Source organism: Lucilia cuprina, chromosome 4, assembly GCF_022045245.1.
Source record: "Lucilia cuprina isolate Lc7/37 chromosome 4, ASM2204524v1, whole genome shotgun sequence".
Taxonomy (NCBI): domain Eukaryota; kingdom Metazoa; phylum Arthropoda; class Insecta; order Diptera; family Calliphoridae; genus Lucilia; species Lucilia cuprina.
This window is the reverse complement of record NC_060952.1, coordinates 7,906,366-7,920,065: the sequence shown is the minus strand read 5'-3', so window position 1 is coordinate 7,920,065 and position 13,700 is coordinate 7,906,366. Positions and strand designations below refer to the sequence as shown.

The following is a 13,700-nucleotide window of genomic DNA, read 5'->3' as shown; positions in this document are numbered from 1 at the left end:
GGGGAGTTACTGCGTATTTCGATTCGAAAGAAAAAGTTTTCAAAACTCAATGTATTTAACATACAAATTCGAAAATTATTTCTGTCGAATCAAGTTACAGAGTAACCCCACAGTTTTCATTGTAGGAAGGTTAGGCCAGCAAAAGTTTTCTTTATAAAAACTTTAGGGAAATAAAATGTTTCTAAAAGAAAGCTTAAACAAACATATCAAGAGACCTTGCCCAAGGCTTCTTGAACTTTTTATATACATTTTTATTTAGAAAACGTTTTCATTATAGAAAGTTTGTCACAGCAAATGTTTTCTTTATAAAAAAACTAGCGAAAGCTTTCTTATAGAAAATTGAATTTAGCAACTTTAACTGAAATGGTTTCTCAAAGAAAATTTGATCTAAGATTTTTGTTATAAAATAAAAAATACTTTCAAATAGATTTTCTAGAAACTTCAAAAAATAGTTCCACTTGATTTGAATCCTTCTTCTATAGATTAATTCTTTTTGTGTTTGTAAATACTTAAACTTTTTTCCATTAAAATTATATTGTTAGTAGAATTATTGTTGTATATTTACTATATTGGTTTTGTGATAAATCATTCCATTTGTTTTCTTACTTTTGTTGTTATTTTAAAAGGGTGATTTTGTGATAAATTGTTTTCATTTTGTTTAATTTATTATTATTTTTTTTTGGTGCTAGTCTACAAATTTCACATTTCATTAGAAGTGTAAGGTGTGTGCATAAGATTTCATTCCTTTCGTTTTGTTTTACATGGTATTTATTTTTATTGGGGTTTCCCATAATTTGTTAATGTTTTTTCCTTCGGGAATTTTAGATTAGACTATATATTGTTTTTATTTATAAATATATATATAATTTTAACCTACGATATCTAAGCTTTGAGCATCAGTAACTGTGGTTGTGTTGTTTGTCATTGGAGTGGTTAAATTATTTAAACAAGCACCATTTATGGCATTAACGGAATTTGCAGAAACCGAGGAAGAGGAGGCGGAGGATGAGGAGGAAGTGGAGGATGAAGTTGAGGTAAAGGAATTATTTAAATCATTATTACCATTAGCCAAGGACAAAGGGGGTGAGGTGGGACGTGGTGGTGGCGGTGGTTGACAGATTTGTAAACCAATGGGATAATCGGCAATTGAATCAATTGGATTGTGATCAACAATATGTAGAGCAGGAGGTGGTATTGGTGAGCCCATGTTTGTGTTTGTTGTTGTTGACCCATTAGTAAAAGCCGCCGGTGGTGGAGGTGGAGTATACGAAGTTATATCACAATTATCATCATCATTTATTTCATGTAGTTGTTGGTGTTGTAATTGATTTTCATTTTGGGCATAATGTTGCACATATTGTTGTTGATTTAATAGCGCCAACATTTGTTGTTGTTGATGATATACCGATGACGGCGAAGAGGTGTTGTTGGCAGGTGGTTGTGTTGGAGATGTTGTTGTTGTAGGTGCATTTGGTGGTTGCAAAGCAATATTATTAGAAGTAGTAGTATTGCAACAATTAGGAGAAGTTGTTAAATCCCCATTACCAGTGTTAGTAGTAGTAGTAGTATTGGTGTGGTTGGTGGTAGTAGTATTAAAAGTATTAGAAGAATCATTAAAATTTATATTAGTATTTGTATTAATTTCATTATTAACTAAAGGATTATTAATATTAATATGATTATTATAAAGAAGATTATTACAGTGAGGATGTGTTGTAGTAGAAGTATTTTGATTATTTATAGGATTATGGCCAATATTATTATCTAATGCTAATGCTGATGTTGATGAATTGGGATTTTGATTATGATTGTGATTTATTTGGGATGTTGATGCTAAAGATGTAGCAGAAGATGTTGATGATAAATTTTGTAATTGTGAAGGATTTGGTGGTGTTTGTGGTGATGATGGGGTTTGTATTTGATTTAATATTGGATTTTGTTGTGATGCATTTGTGGCTTGTGTTGTTGTAGTTGTTGTTGGAGTTGTATTTTGCGCAACTGATTGTGGTAATGTTGTAGTATTAATATGATGGTTAAAATTCAAATTTAAATTCGCATTCAAATTGATATTTAAATTTTGACATTGATTTTGATTATTACTGCTGATACGTTTCATCATATCATGATTGTGTTTATTTATTAGCATTTCATTACCATTACTGCAGATTTTACTGTATAGATCCGGTGTGGCTGTTGTAACATCTTCGATTTCCGTTTTAATGGCAGTACGTTTCAATAACTGCAAATTACGTGGCAGCAAAGCGAGTATATTATAGATTAAGCGTATATCTTCACTAGATGTCCAAACACCGGGACGTTTATTGTGATATAATTTGGCATATTGATAAATATTCGCCATTTGACAGTATTCCATCTCGATCGCCAGCGAAGAAATGGCACAAAATGTACAGGCTTGAGCTCCACCATATCTAGGGGAATAGAATAATTGGGAAAATTTGAATATCATGTTGATTTTTATAATCCAGTCTATAGTCTAGTTTTTATTCTAGTCTATAGTCTGGAGTTTAGTCTAGTCAAATCACTTACCTATCCACTACAACAATTGGTCCATTACGATAATCATTGCCGCGCTCATGAACGTCGACAATGAAATCATAAATGCTGCTGGGATTCGACATTTCCGGCCAACTGGGACAATGTAACATTTTTACACTAAGCTCATAGTCATCCTGTATGGATTGTATGACAAAATCTCGACTTACATAGTCGGATTTATTAGTTTTACTCAAAAATTTCACACGATAATAATCACTCTCAATGGGTGACGTATCATCGGGCCAAAATTGGGCAAAATTCTAGAAAACAAGAAAAGAAAATAGTTTTAGTTAAAAATTATTTTAGTAAACAAATTAATTTTACTTACAATTTCATCCAATGATGATAATAGAACAATAGTCTGAGCATTATGATCCCAAACCATTTGCCAAAAATCCTTGACCGTATGAGCCATAGGATGTTGTGTGACAATAAAGTCACGCAGTCTTCTAAATCCATGCAACCAAGAGGCGTTTATATAATCACTGCCCTCTTCGCCTGGTTTGGGTGTCAAGTGTACTCGACTACCTTCTATGGGGAATATAGCACCACGATTCTTAATCGAGTTAACCTGCTTCATGGCCGAAGCAATATGTATGTCTTTGGTCTGGAATTGTATGATATTACGATACTGTTGCTCCAAATAAGGAGTACAATTCTTCAATTCCTCAATTTGTTCTGCTCTTAAATTAGTTTCACTCGACGCTATAGCCTCGACTAGAGCATCGTGTATGAAAATATATTGTTCCTCGGTTTGTACCAAGAAATTACGTTGTATACGTATGTGACGCAGGAAACCAAATACATTAACCACACCTTTCTGTTGGATTTGCTTAAGCATGGCATCCAAGACAATATAGGTACCGGTGCGACCAACACCAGCACTACAATGCACTACAATTGGACCAGCATCGGGTGGATTAGCGGCTGATGATTTTTTAACAAAATTCAACACCGGCAAAGGATGATCAGGAGTCCCATGATCGGGCCAATTTGTGTAGTGATATTGATAGACAATTTTCTCGGTATTACATTGTTTCTTTTTCTTAAGCTTTAGGGAATGAAATGAAGTTAAATTAGTTTCAATTATGTATTTTAGAAATATATTAGATAAATTACCTTTAAATGCTTAATTTGTAATGTTCTCACGGTGTACATGGCCATGACTTCCTCTTCGACTAGTTTTACTTGTATGACCCCATAGGTTTCTACCCCTTCCTTGGGCCAATACATATCACATTTACGGCGTCCTCGTTCTACTAAATTCGTTATCATTATTATGATGGAAACACGTTGTTCCCAAATCATGCGCCAGAAACAATCAAATGTATCGGGCAAAGGACCCTGGGTACCAATAAAGGCCCTTGACTTTTGATAGCCATCTATGAAGTTGGCATTAATATAATCCAAATTCTTTTTCTGGCCAGGGGTGGGATGTAAATGGACACGACTATGATCATCTAAAAGATAAAGATTATTAATTTTAATGGATCTTATATGGATAGTTAGTTTTAAGCACATACAGGCTGTTATGTTTAAATAACGATTTTTCCTTTTATTCTCCGGATGCTGAGAATGTTCACAGGGCAAATCATCGGTAATGCATTCATTTTGTATGGCTTCATATTCTCGACTGAAACCAATATCACCATCGGCATGCAATGAGGCCACATGTTTGGCAAACTCATTTACGGGTACAGCTGCTCTTATCTCTCCGCCAATTTCAACCGGTACTTCCCAATCTACTTGAGGTACATTGGGATGATGTGGTGGATCATCTAAATAATAATAGGCAGCATGGAAGCACTTCCTGCTGAAAAGAAGGTAAATGTGAAAGGGAAATCGTTAATAAAATGAAAGAAAATTAAGATAAATTTGTCAAAAATACATAAGTGGTAGCCGTATAGGCTAGACTATAGAGAAAACTACAGACGAGACCATAGACTATATTATAGACTAGACTGTAAATTAGACTATAGACTAGAGTATAGACTAAAGTATAGACTAGGTTACATACTAGACCAGACAAGTCTTTAGACTTGACTATAGAATAGACTATAGACTAGAATATAGACTAGACTGTAGACTAGACTACAGACTAGACTTTAGACTAGACTACAGACTAGACTATAAATTAGACTATAGACTAACCTATAGTCTATACTATTGACTTAATTATAGACTAAATTGTAGACTAGACTATAGACTAGACTATAGACTTTAGTATAGACTAGACTATAGAGTAGACTAGAGACTAAACTATAGACTAGACTATAAACTAGACTATAGACGACTATAGACTAGACTATATTTAGCTAAAACTATTATTTGCATTTCATATTTATTTCCAAGAATTTTCAAGAAAAGTTTAATTTGATTACTATACACTTTATGTATCGTAATAACTGAAATAAATTTGGGTCACAATTCCTTGAAGTATTTCCAATTCTTAAATTTCTATATATGTATGCAAGTATATTCAACTGCCTATATCTTCTTATACTCTAATTATTTTTGTTTAATAATTATTTTTACTAAACAATTTTTCTTTAGTTATTATTTAGTATATATTCATGAATATTCTCGAAATATTTGTAGTTATTTAACACCTTTCTAAATTAACTTGAAAATCTCTTAGCGTTAAATTAAATACGTACTAAATTTCACGGGTTTCTTTTTTTTTTGTTTTGAAACAAATAAAACATTCAACTAAATAATAAGTAATTTATTAGCTAAAGTTAACATTACGTAAATTATATTACCTTATTTTCTAACTAGAAACTATTATTTTTATTACTTGAAGTAAATAAATAAATATTAAAAAAACACTTGTTCAACAAGCTTACTTTCATAGTTCTATAGAAGCGAAGAATAAAAAACCTCAAAAGAATATGTTTTAAAAGAAATATTTTGAAAAAATAAAATTAACTATCTTAGTAATTCTTCTGTAAGGAAAACCTTTAGAATAAATTGTAAGAAAATTTTAAAGAAAGCAATGAAAAGATAATCATAATAATACGTTATAAAGGCGTCAAGCAGACTACAAGTATCAGTAACTACTACCGCACATGACAGTAGGTTGGTTGGTTGGGCATGACCAAGAGCTACTGTTAAATATATATTTATGTACTTGTCTTTATTAAAGATGAATATAATGATAAGAATATGTAGTTAATATTAAATACAGTTATTTAAAATGTTAATTCATTTAGTGGGTGAATCCAGTATATAATAGACTTAGGCAATACTAAAACCAAGTCTGTATTCAAGACTATGGAATAGACGATTACTTGTAAGAAATAATAGTTAAGATTATTAAAACCTAAAGTCAAGAGTGAAATCCAGATTTCAGCAAAAACCGTACATATTAAAAAAAGTACATAGTAGTCAAACAATGTACTAGACTATAGTTACAACCAGACTAGATCTTAATAGATTATAATCAAAATAAAAAATAGACATAGTTAAGGTTATAGAAAAAACTATTGAATAGACTATACAGAGGCTAGAATATTAGCTAGACAGTATATTAAGTCACAGACTAGACTATAGACTGGACAATAAACTGGACTATAGGCAGGACTATAGACTAGACTATAGACTAGACCATAGACTAGACTATAGACTAGACTATAGACTAGACTATAGACTAGACTATAGACTAGACTATAGACTAGACTATAGACTAGACTATAGACTAGACTATAGACTAGACTTTAGATTAGACTATAGACTTGACTATAGCCTAGACTATGACTTGAGCTATACACTAAACTATACGTTAGAGACTATACGCTGGACTATACACTAGACTATAGACCAGACTATAGACCAGACTATAGACTAGACTAGTGGCCTCCGGTAGGTTAGTGGTTAGTGTTCTAGTCTGGTAGACCGGAGGTGGTGGGTTCGATTCCCACCCGTGGCACTGGTTAAGGAGCGCACAACAGGCCCGATAGAGGCCTAGGTGTATTTCTTCGGATTTGATGTGTATACATCCTCCTTTCAAACTAACTAACTAACTAACTATAGACTAGACTATAAACTAGACTATAGACCAGACTATAGACTAGACTATTGACTAGAGTATAGGCAAGACTATAGATGAGACTATAGACTAGTCGAGTCAATTCATTAATGCCTGAAAATATGTACGTCAACTTAAAAAAAAACAACATTTCCAATCTTAAATAATTTTTACTACCTAAAAACTTTCAATTCTTTTAGTGCTCTGTTTTTAAATTCATAGATTTATATACAGAGTTAAATGTTAAAATTAAGCCAGCCATAAACAATTTTTATCAAAATATGAAAAAACATAAAAATAGAAAAACTAACGTCAACTGTGTAATTTATATCGTTAAGTCTAAAACTATACAAGTTCTTGTGTGTTCTACTACCAGTGTACGTAAAATACAGAAAATTATTTTCATATTAATAAAAATAAAAAATAATGACGTTGGTTTTCTTTTATTGTATTTGTTTGAAAAGCCATTAAAATCAAATATGAATTTGTCATGAATGGTGTAATATTTCGACCATACTTAACCAGCAATACTAAATACATATTTTAATTCCATTCATACAACCAACATATAAGAAATATTTTTATACATATTTTCAAAACAACAGCCAACAGCTAGAACTAAAAACCAAACAAAAAGAAAAACAATGTTCTAATTTTTTTATTAAAAATATTGTTGTTTATACATACAATTTTAAGAAAATTGTTTTTGAATAACAAAAAAATAAAATATATATATAAATATTAAAATAAAAACTTATTTATTTAGAGATTTCTATGTTAAAAATCGCATATTCGAATGTGAGCATGATTTTGGTTTATATTTTCATACATTCATGTTTATTACTGCGTAAATAATGAATGTTTACACAGACTCATATGTGAATGTGAGTATGAAAATGTAAACTAAATTAAATATTTTAGAATTTTTGCATAATACCATAAACAATAATGATAATAAATACATAATAATAACAGCAAAATAATAAAAATATACGATATAAACAGTACATGTGTTAATTACACTATAAGGCCACTCAATATTTTAAAATGAATATTTTTAGTACTTTTAGTTTTTGGGAGGAAAATATAAGTACACTAATGTGAATAAATCTGGGAATTTGAAAATAAATTATATATATTTATATATATTTTTTTAACACTGCTACATGTACAAAATAAATATCAAGTTAAAACTTGTTTTAAATTTTATTGACTTTATAATAGATTTTACTGTAATAAAATCTTTATAGAAAGGTAGTGTTTTCCCCCTGGTTAAGATAACTGTCTTAAATAATAAACTAAAACGATTTCTAATGAAAAAAGATTAGTCACAACTAATTTAAAATCAATGGATTTTTACAAACTTTTGTTTAACAAACAAAGTAGCAAAATGTTTTTTTTTCTAAATTATTTTACATAACAAAAATTCTAAAGAAATTTTGCTTAACATTTAAATAAAATTTGTAAAACCAAAAAAATTTCTTTAACAATTTTTATGCAAATATTAAATTTTGCATAAACACAATTTCTTTGTTTAAAGTAAAAAATTATTTATTATGGCCTAAATTTGTTTTATCTTAAAGACAATGTCAGATAAGGTGTATACAAAAAAATGTTTAAAAAATGTACAGTAAAGAGTACAACAATAGATTAGCTATTGTTAGTTGGAAAATATTAGTAAATAATATTTTTTATTTCTTTTGTAAGAATATGTTAATTTAGTTTAAACTAAATGCGCCTAAATTTTTACTGACTCAAGTTTGATTCTTCTTAGGCTACATAGTCTTAAATATTATTAGAAACTATTTCTGCTAAAAGAGAATCCTTTATTTCGATCTTATTGCACTTTTATTTATATTTTAAACTAGAGTGTAGTCAAGAAAATAGGCACCACTATTGACGAGACTATATTTATGATTATACACTTAGATTTTATTCAAGACTGTAGACTAGACTAAAGTTCTAGTTCAGTTCTAGTTTAGTTCTAGTTTAGTTCTAGTTCAGTTCTAGTTCAGTTCTAGTTCAGTTCTAGTTCAGTTCTAGTTCTAGTTCAGTTCTAGTTCAGTTCTAGTTCAGTTCTAGTTCAGTTCTAGTTCAGTTCTAGTTCAGTTCTAGTTCAGTTCAAGTTCAGTTCTAGTTCAGTTCTAGTTCAGTACTAGTTCAGTACTATTTTAGTACTAGTTCAATACTAGTTCAGTTATGCATATGTTTGTGTAATAAAATCCTTTAAAAACTGTTATGAATTACTTCACACCACGCACAAATATAGTATAGGTACCCATTACTGCATTAGATTAACGCACAATTTGTCTCTCACTTCTATTTTGAATTAACCCGTACGTCTAGTGTTAAACTGTTTTTGTGTGTGACTTTTTTACGTGTTATCTTATTTTGCTCATATTTTGATACTTTTTTTCTTATCAAAATAAAATGTTAATGTTGTTTTCATCCGTGTTTTTTTTCATTTAGACGCAATTAATTGAAAAGAAGTATCGGCGTATTTTTTTTTTTTGTTCACAACACTTTATAACTAAATATTTTTTTATACAAAATCTCTTGATTACTTTTAAGGATACGAACAAAAATCGAAAATCTAATATTATAGTAAAAAACCAACTTACGTAAACCAATTACCACGTTTCGTTTTAGCCGGCCTTTCAAATTGTATTGCACTTCTTGACATCTTTTGTTTGTACTAACTACAAAAGAATTATTGTTTGTTTTGTTTTTCTGCGTTTGTTTTGTTCTGTAATAATATGGGTACATACGACTGGCGGAATACTTAGCATTTATATTTTTTGTATGTGTTTAATTAAATGTATTTTTAAATATTTTTTATTTAGAAAAAAACAATTTGTATGCCTAGCATGAAAGTTTTGTTATTTTAATCACTTTTTTTAATGGATTTTTTTTTTTAGTGAGATGAATTACTTGTATCCACATTGCGTCATTAAATAGTATATATAGTATATTTTTATAATTTAATTATAATTATTACTAATTTAATTTATATATATTTATTTTTATATAAAAAACTCATAAATCACATGATTATTTTTGTTATTAAAATTGCAATGTTTTTGTACATATGTTTTTAATTCTTTTCCGTTTTTATCTAATTGTTTATTATTATTATTATTTTTTTCTTTGTAGTGTGTAGGTAGATGTATTGTTTTTTGTTAGAAAAAAATATGTATGTATAAAAGCATTATATTAAAAATTGGTATTTTTCGCAATAGTACCTATTACTACTGCTTGCTGCAGACAAACCCGTATCTGCCTCAATAATTCTACAATTGCGTTTAGTCTTTTTTTCCGTTCTTGTTTTTTGGCGCTATGACGTTTTTAGATTTTTTTTCAACCACAATAACACACATTTAATAAATAACATAAATTTTATAAAAATTAAAAAAAAATATTTATTTTGTTTTGTTATAGATTTTTACTACAAATTTTAATTCATTTTTTTTTTCAAAATTTCTTTTAGTTAAAACATATCGCAGTCGCACGTCTAGTTTTTGTCGATTTTACTCTCACGATCCACGATCACTTGGCAACTGTTTGTGGGCACTTTTCAGTTGTATATACATCTGATATTTCTTTTTCTGTTTTATTATTTTTTTATTATTATTTTCTACTATAGATTAAACTTGTTGTTGTTTTTTTTTGTATAAAATTCTCTATAAAATATTGACGTATCTTTGTGTGAGAGTGAGAGAAAAGAGTCAAAATAAAGATAAAGTATATGTAGACAGATGTAGTTATTTAGCTGTTTTCTTTAGGGTTGGTTTCTGAACATTTTTATTGTAAGAAAATTTTAAAATTCCCGAAATTAAAGGTAAACATTTTGAATATAACTTTATATATAATATTCTATAGTTAATATTTAATTTAGTTAAAAAATAAATAATCAATGAGATAAAAATAATTTACTACATTTGGCCTTTGACCTTTGTCTTTAAAAATTTACTTTTATTTATATGAATAGTTTTGTCAAATCTGATCTTTGATCTGTACACTAATATTATTACTTTTTTATGTTCTAAATATTCCCTTTTTATTTTCATTGCAAAATAGTTATTTTTTTAAATTTGAACTTTGACCTCTAAATGAAAATGCTTGATTTTACAAAATTTGGGAAAAATAATAAAAATTAAAAATATATTTACAAAATTCTCAAAATTGTAAAAATTAATTTTTTTCATTTCCAAAAAGACAAATTTATAATATTTGAACTTTGACCTCTTTATGAAAGTAGATAATTTTAAATGTTTCTAATTCTATTCGAAATAATTGACAAATTTTTTTAAATATTTTCTATTTTCATATAATTTTTCAAGTTTTAAAAATTTTCATCTTCAAGGTCAAAGGTTAACCTTGAAAATGAAAACTTTTGTGTTATGCTGTTAAGCAGTTTCTTTTATGAATTCTAAATAAATCTTTTGAAACATATGCAGATAATAAGAAAATGCATTACGTTTCGTTTGATTTTGAGTAAAAATCTCGATTTCTTTTAAAAAAGTTAACCTTTGACCTCTAATGAAAAAATGTTTTTAAGTAAGTAAGAAAAACTAATAGATATACAAAAGCATAAGTATTTTTATATTTTTAAAAAATTTATAATTTTTTAAATTTGACCTTTGACCTTTGTTTGAAAAATAATTATTTATTTAAATATTTAAATACAATTTGGCAGTATTAATCTAAAAATGGAAATGAAAAACATAATTTTAATAAATAATCTAAAAATTATTACATTTGACCTTTGACCCGCACGAAAATTCTCAATATATTTTTTTAAAATTGACGTTTGTACTACATAATAATGCAAATAATTTAAAAATTTGAACTTTAACCTTTGTTTTAAAATTTTTAAATTACATATGCTAAAATTTTCTAAAAATATTTTTATTCTATTTATTAAGATGTTTTGTAACGATCATTTTTAGCTGTTTTTAAAACACAAACAGTTTTGGCAGCACTGAGAACAGGTATTTTAACTTTGCTCTTTTGTTCACGTTCTTCAATTAAGTTTTCTTCAAAGAACAACAAAAATTATAATAAAAAAGAGTTAAATGAGTTTTCCTATGAAAAAAAAGTATCTCTTGCTCTCTGTTTATAAGTTTTTCTCTAGTTACTAAATGTAAGCTCTCAGGTTTTATTTCTGTTCTCAATAATTTAACCTTTAAAAGTTTTGATTTGTTAATTGATTACAATTGTAGAGATTACAATAAATATTATTAAACAATTGTCAACAAGAAAAAAAATTTAAAACAGGGTGTTGAAATTATGAAGTCATCGTAATTTGTAAATACATACATACCATGAAAAGTAAGGACATTTAAACAATTTATTTTAGAAATTTGAAAAATCAATAAGTTTTTAAAATTTAAATAAAATATCTTGTTATACTAGGTTGTAAAAAAGTTTGATAATATTTCTTTTTATCAAAAAGCATAATAAGTTTTAGTTTTGTTGGTTATTATTTGTTGTAGTATTATCATTATTATTGTTGCTGTAACCGTAATATTTTGATCTTAAAAGCAAAGTCTGCCAAAATAATCCTCTTCATATCGAACGAACAAAACAAAACCAACCATCTAGCCAAACAAACTGCACAAAAGTGATGAAGTTTAAAATATAACAAAAAAATTCTTTTACAAAAAGTTTTGCAAAAACTTTTCTTGCCACCACACTACTACATATACATATGTATGTATTTATATTTTGGCTAATGCTATTTCTTCTTAGTGTTATTGTAATACTGTTGGCCTTTTTGCATCTTCGTATTTGGGATGAGTTACAACATAAAAACAAAACAGAAGATTAGAAAAGAAGAAAAAAAATCCCAACGAAATATTGTTAAAAATAAAGTTCAAACTAAAAGTACATGCGAACAAAAAAAATATTTGTGACAGACAAAATAGAAAATATTTTCAGTCTATTTTCAGTTGAAATAGTAAACAACTCTTTAGTTTTTAAAGGGGGGAAAATGTCAAGCGAGAAAGAAGAACTAATTTAATAGATGTGCTGAGTTAAGAAAAATTTCTTCAAAATTGTATAGATTTTCGTTTATAGCATTTAAATGTAAGAAAAATTGTGCATTTACTATGCAATAAAATATGATTTAATACTTCCACCCATTTATTAATGCAATAACTACACTCAAGAAATTGTGTTAGTAATAAAATTAGAGTTCTATAAATCGACTTTCGAAAATTCGAACAATCATCTTTTGTCGAAAAAATACTAAAAGTCGAAGCCTACTATTTTGTTCCAAATAACTCGAAAAGTCGACTTTGTAAATAAAAGTCAAAAAGTTGAAAAAAGCCAATAAGTCGAAAAAAGTCGAAAAGTCTCAAAAAAGTCGAAAAGTCGAAAAATGTCGAAAAAAGTCGTATAAAGTCGAAAAAAGTCGAATAGTCGGAAAAAGTTGAAAACTCGAAAATAGTAGAAAGAAGTCAAAAATAGTCAAAAATTTTAAAAAAGTGGAAAAACTTTAAAATAGTCGAAAAGTCGGAAAGTTGAAAAAAGTCGATTAAGTCAAAAACTCGGAAAAATGCGAAAAATGTCAAAAAATAGTCGAAAAAAGTGGAAAGAAGTAAAAAAAAGGTCGAACGAAGTCGAATAAAGTCAAGAAGTCGACTATTTATAAAATACTTTAAATCGAAAAGTCGACTTTTAATTAAATAAAAAAGTCGATCAAACGACTTTTCATAAAATGCATAAAGTCGAAAAATCGAAAATATACCTACTGATAAAATATCGACAGGGTTAAGCTTTGTATCTTGTGTTTTGGGTTTTTTGTCTATCTATCTATCTATCTATCTATCTATCTATCTATCTATCTATCTATCTATCTATCTATCTATCTATCTATCTATCTATCTATCTATCTATCTATCTATCTATCTATCTATCTATCTATCTATCTATCTATCTATCTATCTATCTATCTATCTATCTATCTATCTATCTATCTATCTATCTATCTATCTATCTATCTATCTATCTATCTATCTATCTATCTATCTATCTATCTATCTATCTATCTACCTAAAGTCTAGTCTGTAATTCAGCTTAATCACTTTAAAATTGTCTATTTTATAAAAGAAAT

At 27.9% G+C, this 13,700-nt stretch overlaps 1 protein-coding gene across 4 annotated transcripts in view; it reads right to left on the bottom strand.

Moving 5' to 3' along the window:
• Window positions 1-777: 777 nt before the first annotated feature.
• The window catches only part of LOC111676447 (tyrosine-protein phosphatase 99A-like), a 69,553-nt gene continuing 56,630 nt past the window's right edge, over window positions 778-13,700 (bottom strand). For 2 of the 4 annotated variants that reach the window (XM_046950727.1, XM_046950726.1), the window contains exons 7-11: window positions 4,080-4,369; window positions 3,676-4,016; window positions 2,885-3,607; window positions 2,548-2,816; window positions 778-2,429 (exon numbers count right to left, since the gene is read on the bottom strand). In XM_046950727.1, the coding sequence (XP_046806683.1) occupies window positions 869-2,429; window positions 2,548-2,816; window positions 2,885-3,607; window positions 3,676-4,016; window positions 4,080-4,369 (3,184 nt within the window). In that variant the 3' untranslated portion in view covers window positions 778-868. The remainder of the gene's footprint in view (window positions 2,430-2,547; window positions 2,817-2,884; window positions 3,608-3,675; window positions 4,017-4,079; window positions 4,370-13,700) is intronic. The other 2 variants (XM_046950729.1, XM_046950728.1) reach the window with 2 other exon arrangements.